Source organism: Rhinopithecus bieti, unplaced genomic scaffold (genome assembly GCF_001698545.2).
Source record: "Rhinopithecus bieti isolate Rb0 unplaced genomic scaffold, ASM169854v2 scaffold_28547, whole genome shotgun sequence".
Classification (NCBI taxonomy): Eukaryota; Metazoa; Chordata; class Mammalia; order Primates; family Cercopithecidae; genus Rhinopithecus; species Rhinopithecus bieti.
The window spans coordinates 2,123,410-2,135,871 of NW_016813480.1; the positions used below are offsets into that span (position 1 = coordinate 2,123,410).

Here is a 12,462-nt window from a genome sequence, read left to right on the forward strand (position 1 = left end):
TGAGGGATTTTCTTTCACTTTAGTCGCTGGCCTTTCTATGTTCCCTCTTCCTCACGCAGTTCCCTCCTATCCAAGCCCCGCATTTGGGCGCCACGTGTCCCGTCCAGCGGGACCGTTAACACAGACCTTGGAGGAGGGGTGGGAATTTAGAGAGACAAGAGACACAAGAAATGGAGACAAGACAGTATCCTGATCAAGTCTCGTTTAATGGTGGCGGTGCAATGCCTTATATAGGCTGGCAGGGAAGAGGAAGTGCGGCAGAGCAGGCAGGGAGGAGAATAATGAGAGATGTCACCAGGCGCATGCTCGGTAGACTTAGTCTTTCCCGGGTGTGCGAAGTTATCTACGCGCGCGCGGGAAAAGTTCACAGGCACGGGAAAAGTTGATGATGAAGAACCAGGAAGTGCGCCATCTTGTCTCCGCAATGCGGAGCTTAAGCAACAGAGGCCGCGGCAATTTCCGGGCCTCACGGCTCCGGACAGAATATTAAAAAACCATATCTTCAAAGTTGAGCTTTAATGAAATTATCATGTTAACCTCTTTGTAAAGAAGATTCTTGGGTGCAATTGGATTTCTTTTTCACCCTGGGTGTGTGGGGGCCAAGAACACAGTGACCACCAGTACAGTTCTTTCCCCACTGCCTGGATTTGTCTAAGGCACCATCAGTTTTGCCCATAACTCCTTTTGCACCATCAGGGCAAATGTCAACACAGTGAAAAAGACAGATAATGTCTTAGTAGTATGAAAATAGCTTTGACCTCTTGGACCCCCAAGGGAACCTGAGGGACCACAATTTATACTGTACTATAACATGAAGCAGTGGTTGGTACCCAGAATGGATGTCTTAGTTTTGTCTGCTCAGCATCCATTTTGTTCCTTCCAGGCCCCCCAACCCCCTATTTCCTGTGTTCTAGTGGAGCCTCCAATTGAACTTCCCCCAGAGTGCCACCCCTGACCACAGCCACAGGATGGCATGGGACCAGGCAGAGCCAATGTGTGGTTAGAATGGTCACCTCTGGGATTGCCACTTGGACAACGCCTGCCACTACTCTGGGGCTGCTGCCACAGGCCTCTTGCTATCACTAGAGAACTTAGAGAGAGAGAGAAAAAAATACTTTTGCTCTTTTGTTGGGGCCATTTTGCTGGGATAACCTAAGTCTGAAACTGGTTGTTACCATGCTGACCCTGTCCTCCTACCCTTTGCCCACCACCCCGCTGCAGTCCCACCTTGTCCACAGGATGAGAGAATCAAACCAACACGTGGAAAGAAGCAAAGACGCTGGATGAGGAGGACCAGACACCTCAACATGTCATTTAAGTCCTTGGAGCTCCTGAGGACAGCTCCATTCCTGAACTTAAATGGTTCTGTGAGCCCATAGATACCTTTTAGCTTAATGTAGGTCCTGACACTTGCAATAAAAGGGCTGTGATTAGAATTATTGACCACTCGCCGGGCGCGGTGGCTCAAGCCTGTAATCCCAGCACTTTGGGAGGCCGAGACGGGCGGATCACCAGGTCAGGAGATCGAGACCATCCTGGCTAACATGGTGAAACCCCGTCTCTACTAAAGAAATACAAAAAAACTAGCCAGGCGAGGTGGCGGGCGCCTGTAGTCCCAGCTACTCGGGAGGCTGAGGCAGGAGAATGGCGTGAACCCGGGAGGCGGAGCTTGCAGTGAGCTGAGATCCCGCCACTGCGCTCCAGCCTGGGCGACAGAGCGAGACTCCGTCTCAAAAAAATAAAATAAAAAAAGAATTATTGACCACTCTTAGGACATTCTTAACTGCCACAGAGAGTCATATTAGGAAGTTCAGGGAGCATCTCTTCCCTGGTGAGTAAGAGCAAAGTAGCACAGACTGAGCTGATCTAGAAATGTGTGCACGGGGTGGACAACCATCTCTAAGGGGCATGGCCTGGGCATGGCTCCTCCTGCAGGTGTGTAGAGTGGGAGGAAGCACCATTTCTGCTTCCCCCAGGAAGCCCAGTGCTGATCCAGGGTGAGGCCAGTTCATGATCCAACTGTGACCCATGTTATCACCATTGGGTAATGAACTCTGAAACCATCCACCCAAGTGTCTTAGTCTGCTTTCTGCTGCTGTAACTAAATACCTAGGACTGAATAATTTATAAAGAAAATAAATGTATCTCTTACAGTTCTGGATGGTGAGAAGTCTAAAAGCATGGCACCAGCATGTGGTGAGGGGCTTCTTGCCATGGTGAGGACTCTCCGACAGGGCATTATGTGAAGAGGCGGTTCTCGGGAGAGCTTTTGTTTGTTTGTTTTGTTTTGTTTGTTTTTTGATACAGAGTTTCGTTCTTGTTGCCCAGGCTGGAGTGCAACGGTGCGATCTTCGCTCACTGCAACCTCTGACTCCTGGGTTCTCTCCTGCCTCCGCCTCCCAAGTAGCTGGGATTACAGGCACGTGCCACTACACCCAGCTAATTTTGTATTTTTAGTAGAGACAGGGTTTCACTATATTGGTCAGGCTGGTCTCGAACTCTTGACCTCAGGTGATCCACTCACCTCAGCCTCCCAAAGTGCTAGGATTACAGGCATGAGCCACCATGCCTGGCCAACTTGGCTTTTTATAACAGATCTACTCCCATGATGATCCATTAGTTCATTAACCCATGAATAGATTAATCCATGGACCCAATCACCTGTTAAAGACCTCACCTCCCAATACTGACACATTAGGGATTAAGTTACAGCATGAGTTTCAGAGAAAATAAATATTCAAACCATAAAACCAAGTCTAAATGCCCCAGTGTGTCCAAAAGGAATGTATGGGCAACAGCCTAAAAGAGCCAACAAATACCAAGGTTGAAGGGATTCCGTGTTAAGTAATATTGACCACCTGTTCAGAACTGATGCTTAGTTCTACTGACGGAACCATCACACTTCTCTGTTCACAATCCTGTGCAGGTTCTAAACAGCTTATCTATGTTATGAATCATTGCATCACTCAGAATTCTCAATTGCAGGCAACAGAGATGAATTCTGGCTACTTAAGCAGAAAAAGTATTGAAGAGAAGGCCATCTGATAATTCACAGAATCAATGGTAAAGCTGGAGAAAATGGCCTGGATACCAGGCAGGGAGGGAAGAGATTGCCAAGGCCTCATCCATGTACAATCTTGCTAGAGGCCATCTCTGGGGTTCCCATCCTGGACAATCCCTTCCACACTGTCACAGGTCATTTGCCATTATGTGGAAGCTCTAAACTTCACAGCCATAGGAAATCATCTCTCACTGATGTGTTTCTCTGCATTACTCTCCTCTAGATTCATATTCCTAGGGGAAATGTCCAGTTAGTTGGGCCCAGGTCCTGTGCCTATGTCTTAGCTGTTAGGGGAGCAGGTAGTCAGTTTCTAATCTCCATTGGATGTTGAAGAGGAACACAGGAACCTGCCCATGTGCAAATGTCTGCCTCAGTGGGTGCTTTTTCTTTTCCAGAACTAACCTTAGCTTGCATTTGACAAAACAAAATCTAGATTCTGTTACCAAAAGGAGAGGGAATGGATGCTGGTTAGAAGAAAACAAAAACAGAAACCAAAACCAATGCCTGTTACACCCCTTAACTTTGGAGAAGGGGAATCAGAGGTCCAGGAAGATTATATGATTTGTCCAAAGTTACAGAACTAGTTAGCGGCACAATCCAGGATAGATGTCAGATTCTTGACTACCAGCCCAATACTCTTTCCTCTACAATCTTCCATATTCTTACAGTAGCCTACAGAGGTCCAGAGAGCTCTCACCTAGGTCAGAACTTGTATCAGTCTGCATGGGTGCCATGACAAAATACCACGGACGGGGGGCTTCAGCAGCAGGTATTTATTATCTCACGGTTCTGGAGGCTGGAAGTCCAAGATCAAGGCATAGACAGACTTGGTTCTTTTGAGGCCTCTCTCCTTGGCTTGCAGATGGCCATCTTCTCCCCATGCCTTCACGTGGCATTTTTCATGTGTATCTGGGTCCTAAACTCTTCTTCGTATAAAGACACCATTATATTGGATTAAGGCCCATTTTACCTTAATTACCTCTTTAAAGACCCTATCTCTAAATATGGTTATATTGTGAGGTACTGGGGACTTCAATATATGAATTTTGGAATAATTCAAGTTAGCCTATAACAGAGCTACTTTAGAAATTCACATCATTGGCCAGGCACGGTGGCTCAAGCCTGTAATCCCAGCACTTTGGGAGGCCAAGACGGGCGGATCACGAGGTCAGGAGATCAAGACCATCCTGGCTAACATGGTGAAACCCCGTCTCTACTAAAAAATACAAAAAACTAGCCGGGCGAGGTGGCGGGTGCCTGTAGTCCCAGCTACTCAGGAGGCTGAGGCAGGAGAATGGTGTAAACCCGGGAGGCGGAGCTTGCAGTGAGCTGAGATCCGGCCACTGCACTCCAGCCCAGGCGACAGAGCGAGACTCCGACTCAAAAAAAAAAAAAAATTCACATCATTATGGAATCAAGGATCAGACATCTGCTTCTTTCTGGCACTTCTCTGTGGACAGTGAACCAATGGGGGTGGCCCCTGGACTGACCCTGGATCCTGGGATCCAACAGCCTGAAAGCCAACTGGATTAGGAGTGGGGCCTCCTCCCTGCATGGCTCCCCTGAGGGAGCCCTGGCTTGCCCCAGACTCATGCCCACTCTGACCAGTGCCCCCTGGACTGGGTGGTGCAGGGCAGATTCTTGAATGCCACACCTTCCTTACCCACTACTGCCCGAAATGGATACCAAGTCAAACGTCTCCCCAACATACCAAGGGAGGCACTTTCTCCCTTGAGCCACTCCCAGGTAAAACCCTGGAAGCCAGGTTGTGCCCTGGAATTTCCTTGGTAGTTTCCAAGGAACTTTCTTGTACCAGGGCTTGGATTCATAGTGACAACATGATCACTACACCAGGCTGTTTAACTTGAGTGAAATCTCGTTCTTCTCCTAGACTCACCAACTTCTTTTTCCCACCTTCCCCTTGTTTCAGTCTCTCCAACATGTGCACACACATAAATGTATACATACACATTCCTTTTAGTATAACAAACTCACCTGTGGATGATTACATGCAAGGTTGGGGAAAGGCTGGATTCATGAGTTTTTGCCTCATTGGAATTGGTTTATTCCTTACTTTGTGGGTAAAGCTGGATTCTGAAGGAGCTAGTAAACACAGTGGCTCAGCCTTCCAGTTTGGGGGTGGGGGACTAATGGTCTCACTGCACTGATTGGTGCAGTAAGACTTCCAGAGTCCTCCCACCATGATCACCCTTCTCTTGCCCTTACTTCTCTTCCATGTACCTGGTCCTCTATCCTCAGCATCCCTCTACTCTTTTGCCATTCCAGAGCCTTTTCTCGGAAAAAGTGAATGACTGTCAGTGCTCAGTGGTTACTGTTTGCAAGGCTACTTGTGTTTGCATCAAGTATGAGAGGCTTTAATAAAAAGGAATTGATTTTCAGTATCAGACATGTAGGCATTAACAAAACAATGCCTTCAAGAGAGAAGGCATTAACAAATGCCTATATGTGCTTCAAGAAGAACCCTAATTGTGGTGGTGAGTGTGTGTGTGTGTGTGTGAGAGAGAGAGAGAGAGAGAGAGAGAGAGAGAGAGAGAGAGAGAGAGAGAAAGAGGGAGACAGAGAGACTTGGGAGATGCCACCTCAGGCTTCTAAAATTTTTCTCCCAAATGTTGGCCTTGTGGGTACTCATGGACCTGACTGTAGAGGGAGCCTATTGTCTACAGGGCTATGAAACATATGGATAGGATATTCTTGGAAAGACCCTAGAAGCCCTGTACATTCTGCTCAGCCAGCAAGCCACTGACTGACTCACCCTTTCAACCTGCATGCCCTAGGCTGTGCAGACTAGCTGCATGCCCCCACTATGCAGGAAAGGCCTTCAGCTTTGCTGTTTCCACCAACTGCCCTTCCCCCACTTTCTCTTTCTGCTTCCTCCTCTCACACTACATTGCAGAGCCGTCTAGTACCCCAGATGTAGAAGGTACAGGTGTCCAATGAAAGGATAGCTGGCAGAAAGGAAGAAAGGTGTGCTCAGAGCCAGGCCACCAAATCCTGGCCACTGTGGACTTCTGCAGAAATGATACAGGTTGAAATCAGTTGTTTTTGGCCTGAAGTGATATATCCCCCCCAGACTTTTGACAATGTCTGGAGACATTTTTGGTTGTCACAACTGGGAGAAGGTACTACTGGCATCTAGTGGGTACAGGCTAGGTGTGCTGCTAGCCTCCATGGAATGCAGCGGACAGCCCCCCCAACAACAGAGAATTATTCAGCCCAAAATCTCAGTAGAGTGGAGGTTGAGGAACTGGTTTAAATGAAGGCAAAAAGGAGTTCCCTGTTTGGACTTAAGCGATTCCAGCACCTGGTACTTGGCAGAGGGGAGCATTCCTTATTTTCCACTAACTCTACGGAGTCCAGGAAATGTTTGCACTTGCATGTGTTCCCTAGCCCCTCCTCAGTGGTAGATTTGTGTCTAAGTCTGAGTATGAGTGGTCACTTTTCAGCATTCATTAAATAATTCAGCATCTACTATGCCCCAGGCACAGCTGTAGACACTGCAAGTAACAACTGCAACACCAACAACTACAATATTCGTTAACATTTATTGAAACATGGCAGACATTCTGCTTAGCATTTTATGGGAATTCTATCCATTAATATTGCACAGCAACCCTGCAGAGGAACTATTAACATAATCCCCACTTACAGAGGAAGAAAGTGAAGTTTAAGAAGGACCAGTGGCTTGCCCAAGGTTAGGAAATGGTGGACATGGATTGCAAAGCCAGGCTTTTGCAGGGCCCACAATCCTAGCCACTACATGCACAGAGAAAAGGACACAATCCCTAAAATAAACTCGGGGACCTGTACGTGGATTAGCCACGTTAAAAGGCAATTTCCAGAAAATATCATCCTGATAATTCAGTTTGGTTCTAATTTCACAATTTGCCTTCTGAGTCCCAAATTCCAGCTCAGAGCAGTGTGGTTTAAAGCTTGGACTGGGTCTCCTCAGAGGAGGAGCCCGTAGCTCCGGGTCACAATCACGCCCTTCCCTGGCGGTCAACCAAAGCGGCAGAGGAGAGGCTTTGACCCGAGCGGAGGCCCAAGACGCAAACTGTTTCTGCATTCAGGTCAGAGGCTGCAGGGTGAGGAGTGTTTGAGCGAAAAGTGTGCTGGGACTCGAACGCCGGTCGCAGTCTCTCCTGGCGGCGGGATGCTTGAGAGCCCCGGTGCGCCGCAGCCGCCTCCAAGTCCCCAGCACTGCGCTTCCGTTACTACCTTGGCAACAACTGGGATCGCCACAAGGAGGCTTGCTTTTTTTGCTACCGCTGCCCGCTGAAGCAGACCAGAAAGCTGAAAGCCTGGTCTTCTGGAAATGAATCCCTGGGAAGCCGAGAGGAAGAAACGTGCACTCCTGGGAGAACTGGCCCCGCGCAGACCTGGCTCACAGTTGTGGATCTGCGGACTCTGGGAGCAGCTGGGAACAGGAGGGATCCCTAGGCGGGGCGGGGAGAAGAGGCGGGTGCGGGGAGAGCCGGGTGTGCATGTTCATCCTTTCTATTTCTCCCTCCTTTCTATTTCTCCCAACGCCGTTTCTATCCCCTCCAAACTTTGTTCCCTGGCAGGCTCGAAAGTGCATTTCTGATCAAGATGCCTGACACTGAGTGCTGGCAAAAGCCTGTCCCAGGTACACAAGACCACCCCATCCTATAATACAAGAGAGGAACTAGTTCTAAGCCAGTCCTTCAGACCCACAACGAACTCGTTGCCAGACAATCGTGCTGCCGTCCCCAAATCCCAGCCAAAGGGAGACTGGCCGGTGGTGCTGGAGCTAAGAGTGCACAACTGCACTCACCCTAGGGCCCTAGACCAACGTGCAAACGAGCAAAACTCAGAAAGCAGCAGCTTCATCACTGATAGTAAAACATTAGTTGTGATTCTATTCACTGGTATGCACTAAAGCACCTTGGCTTCGTTTAGATTGGCAGTAGATTGGCACAGTGTCACCTCCTGGGATGGTGGAGAATTGGTCCCCATCTAAAGCGGGGTTCAGACTGGTGGAGATCCTCATCAGTCTAGCGCACAACTCAGGTGCCTAGCTCCAGGAAGAACCTGCAAGAGTTTCTTCATGGGGAGCCAGATCGTGCCTGCGCTTGTTCCAGGGGAACTGGAGAGAGATCCTCCCATCCCCATACTCAGCTTCATTTGAAGGGAAAGACGGAAAGTTTTAGAAATAAGCCCCACAAGCTCCTGGTTCCGGTGCCTCGGAGTACGGGTCTTAGATTAGCGGCTTCCCAGGTTCTCAGGCTTTGGCTCGGACTAGGAGTTACACCATCAGCTCCACTGGTTCTTACGCCCGCTGGACTCACTGAAATCACACCATTGGCTTTCCGAGTTCTCCTGCTTGTAGATGGCATATCACAGTACTTCCTGGTCTCCAGAATAAACCTCCTCACATAACTACATATAGCCTATTTGTTCTTTTCTCTGGAGAACCCTAATACAAGACCAAAAGTAGGTTTGTGGTTGCCTAGGGCTGGATAGAGTGAGAATTGGCAGCGACTATCAATGGGCATGGGATTTCTTTTTGGGATGACAAAAAAATGTTTTTAAATAAGATTGTGTCAATGGTTGCACAATTCTGTGAATACACTAAAAATTGTGGAATTGCACACTTTGATTGAATGAACTGGATGCTAATGTGAATAGCTCAATAAAGCTGTTTTGTGGGGGCAAGGAAATGAGCTCCAAAAATGTTGAGCAACCTCAGGTGGACCGTCTTTCCTACTGGAAAAGACGCATTTGCTTTGCCTAGACAAGGGGAGTTCAGTGCTCCCCGGGTGTGTGTGTGTGTATGTGTGTCTGTGTAGGGGTCTGGCAGGAAAAGAAGGTCTGGCAGGTTTCCTGGACACAGAATAATGGGAGCGACGAGAACGCGGACAGTAGTTTCCCAGGTCTGGCTGCAGAAATACTGACTGCAGAAATACTCCTTCTCCCGGCTGTGCGCTCTCCGTTTCTGCAGAACCTCACGCACTTCCTTCTCCTCATCCATCTTAGAGAGTAAAAAGACCCGCATATGTCCTCAAAGGGAGCTGGGGTGTGGATTCTAAGTAGTAGGGGGATATAGGATTGTAACGAGAATTGGTAAGAACATGAGATCCCAGAGCCACTGGCTCCAGTTATGCAGAGTCCCTCTCGGGGACTCCCTGGGGCAGGATCACTTTGGGTTCTCAGATTCCTCGCCCGGAATGTTCCGTGACCAGAGACTGGGCTAAAGGAATTTGCCTTAAAACAAAGCGAGGAGAACCCTCTGAGAGGAGTCTGCACCATCCCGCAGAATGGAAATTTGTCCCTAACTAATTGTTATTAATCCAAGCGCAGCGAATGACGGATTTCTTGTGCTTATGGAGGGAGTGGTTTCTGCCCTCCCTGCTGCCAGCCGGGACAACGAAACGTTGAGGGATGGAAGTGGGGCTGGATCCCAGGTGAGAAGGAGGCGCTGCAGGGGTTGGGACTCAGGGTGCAGTCCAGGGAGAGCGCCCTCCTTCCCTTCCGACTTAGCTGGAGCTCCGAGACGCTTGTGCGCCAGGCCGGGAGCGGGACAATCGTTTGCGTGCACCTGGCTGGCATGGAAGGCGGGCTCTCAGCGGAGCTGAGGATGCCGAGAGGCACTGGCTGAGCTGTAAGGCGAGGAGCCGGCTCGGACCCTGCAACTGGATCCCCAACCCTTCCCAGCAGGGAGGCCCAATCCAGGTTGGCGCCTGTCTACTCCAGAGCGAAGGCCTCTGGGCTCAGAGCCACGGGCATTTCTAAGAAAAAAAAAGTTTATTTAAAATTTTGTACATAAATAAATAAATAAATATCTTCTGGCATTGCAGAGGCCGTACAATTACACAGCTAGGCTGGGGCAGACCAGAGTCGAGAGGGAAGAGTGGGGTCGCCAGCGTCGGAGAGTGGGGTCCTATGTTTAGAGGAATGAAGAGCGTGTCGGAAACAGCGAATCGGTTTCTCCAGTATGGATACTAGGGGCGAAATTTATCATCTGTGAGAGGAGCCTGAGGACAGCAAGGCCAGATCAAGAGCGGGCACTGAGGACAGCAAGGCCAGATCAAGTGGGACCAGAGGACAGCAAGGCCAGATCAAGAGTGGGGACTGAGGACAGCAAGGCCAGATCAAGGGACACGTGGACTGACTGAAGGAGGAGGCTCCCTGAGGAGGGGAAGGGAAAAGGAAAAGGAAATAAAAGGGGGGTTCATAAATGTGTGTGTTGGCGGGCGGGGGCCGAGTAAATAAATGATCACAGTAAAGAGGTGGGGAGGGACAAAAAGAGATTTTAAAAAGAGAAGCGAACGAGCATCCAAGGCCGCCGACCTTGACCGAGAGCGGAGGACAGTAGAGTAAGCGAGGAAACCCAAGCCAGCCCAGAGAGGGCGGGCTAGGAGGCGCCGGCTGCCAGCAAGGCGCTGCGCCAAGCAGGCTTGCAGGCTGGGGCCGCGGTGCTGCACTGCCCAGGAGGACTCAAGCGCTTACAGTATTCACAGCTTGGAGTTGGCTCTGGACGCGAGCGAGCCCTGGGGCGGGGACACCATGGTCCAGTCTCTGCCAAGCTCTCAGCCCTGCCCAGGCCCGGGACCTCTGCAAAACCGTGCCAAATCCATGCCAGGCAGTGGTTTGGCAGCGGGTGCCTGGGAACCAGCGCTGAGTCCCAGGACTAGTTACCGAGGCGCAGGGAGGTCTTGGGGTGGGGAACTTAGGGAGACGCGCGCCTAGGGAGTGACCGTAAGATCCCGGTCGTCCTTCCCTGAGGAGGACGGAGACATGGGCAATTCGTCGTCATCCTCGGAGCACTTGGCTGAGGAGAGCGATGCGCACTTGCAGCCTTGCGGTGCGCTCCCGCCACCACCTGCACCCCCGCCGCCGCCGCCACGATGGTTGCTGCCCTTGCCCTCCTTCTTGTGCTTCACTCGGCGGTTCTGAAACCAGATCTTCACCTGCTTCTCGGACAGATTCAGGTAGGTCGCGATCTCGATGCGACGTAGGCGGGACAGGTACATATTAGAGGCGAACTCGCGCTCCAGCTCTAGCAGCTGCGTGCTGGTGAAAGCCGTGCGCATCCTCTTGCTGCTGGGCAGCTGGTTCGAGCTGCTATCTGGAGGTGGCAGAGCAGGGAGGGAAGCGATCAGACCTCTGTGCTGTGGACCCAATACCTAGGTAGGCGGCCGCCAGAATCCTACGACTTTGACCTCTTACCCACCTCTTCGCCCCAACACTACCCACAGCAGAGCTACAGTGAGCGCCTCCTTGTCCAGCTCCGAGATCCTGATTCTCCCGGAGTCATGCAGCCCTGGAACTCCTTCCCCTTCATGGAGAGCCCCGGATCCCAGCCCTCACTTAACCCCGGCCCCCACTCCAGGACCTGAACGTCCGCCCTCATCCGCCTCCTGGCGTTGTGTCCTGGCTCTCTATCTGCATTCCACCCCAAGCGCCCCCCTTAGTCCCCAACATGACCCTCACCGCCCCCAGAAAGCCCAGGGTCCCTCTTCGTCCATCCCTGGCTCTCCATCCTGCTTCGGATCACCTCTGCCCTGTCCCACTGCGCGGCGGCCCCGCTTACCCACAGAGATGCAGTGGAACTGCCTGGGGTCAGGCAGCGGATAGGACGTCTGGTAGAGGGCGGCGGCGGCGGCAGCGGCGGCCGGGCTGTGAGCGACCCCGGGCGACACAGTGGAGTGCTGGCGGCCCAGGGGCGCGTGGCAGTACTGCGAGCCGAAGGGTGGGAAAGACGCCTTGAGCAGAGGCAGCGCGGGCGGCCCGGGGGGCCCATGCAGCTGCGAGGCGGTGACGCAGAGCGGGCACACGCACAGCAGCCCGGCCTTGCGCGCGTGGCAGGCGCCAGGCGAGAGACCGTGCAGCGCGTGCGGCGGGGGCACGGCGTAGGGGAAGAGCGGCGGCGGGCTGCCCTCGGGAGCCTTCTTCTCGCCAGCCTCTCGCAGCACTAGCGAGTCCACCAGGAAGGAGCGCGGCATGGCCCCAGCGCGCGGCCGCCCCGCAGCCAGCCCACCTTCTGCTCCCACTGCACCTTCCGGCTCTCCACGCGCTTTCCCCGGCCGCGGTATCCCACAGCTGCCTCTGCCCACGAGGCTGAAGGCGCGGCTGAGACCTAGGCTGAAACCGCAGCCTCTGCTGCCGCGGGCACCGCCCAAAGAGCGCGGGGTGCTGGCCAGCGCTAGTGGTGCTGAAAGGCGCCGGCGGCGCAGCTTAAATAGGACTATTGCCATGTGATGGGCTACGCCAGGAGCGGCCGGGGCCTCTCAATAGGGTTTTTGTGCCTTTTCTCTTGGCATTCACTCTGCACGCTTCCTCATTATTTCACTTGTTAACTAAATGAACTGCATAATGTACTCTATTCTTGTCAACCCCACCCACGCCGTAACAGGCGCCCT

At 51.8% G+C, this 12,462-nt stretch overlaps 1 protein-coding gene across 1 annotated transcript; it reads right to left on the reverse strand.

The window, feature by feature from the left end:
- Positions 1–10,781: 10,781 nt before the first annotated feature.
- GSX1 (GS homeobox 1) lies at positions 10,782–12,087 on the reverse strand. Its single transcript, XM_017848468.1, has 2 exons — positions 11,634–12,087; positions 10,782–11,168 (listed from the first exon to the last, which is right to left on the reverse strand). The coding sequence occupies exons 1-2, from the start codon at positions 12,043–12,045 to the stop codon at positions 10,786–10,788; spliced, it is 795 nt and encodes a 264-aa protein (XP_017703957.1). The 5' UTR covers positions 12,046–12,087; the 3' UTR covers positions 10,782–10,785.
- Positions 12,088–12,462: the final 375 nt, after the last annotated feature.

What these genes read in the sequence shown, in the direction of transcription:
- GSX1 (XM_017848468.1), bottom strand. Translation starts at nt 12,045, where the DNA reads ATGCCGCGCTCCTTCCTGGTGGACTCGCTAGTGCTGCGAGAGGCTGGC. An exon ending in GTTCCACTGCATCTCTGTGG is followed by an intron (nt 11,169 to 11,633) that starts GTAAGCGGGGCC and finishes TGCCACCTCCAG; the next exon opens with ATAGCAGCTCGAACCAGCTG.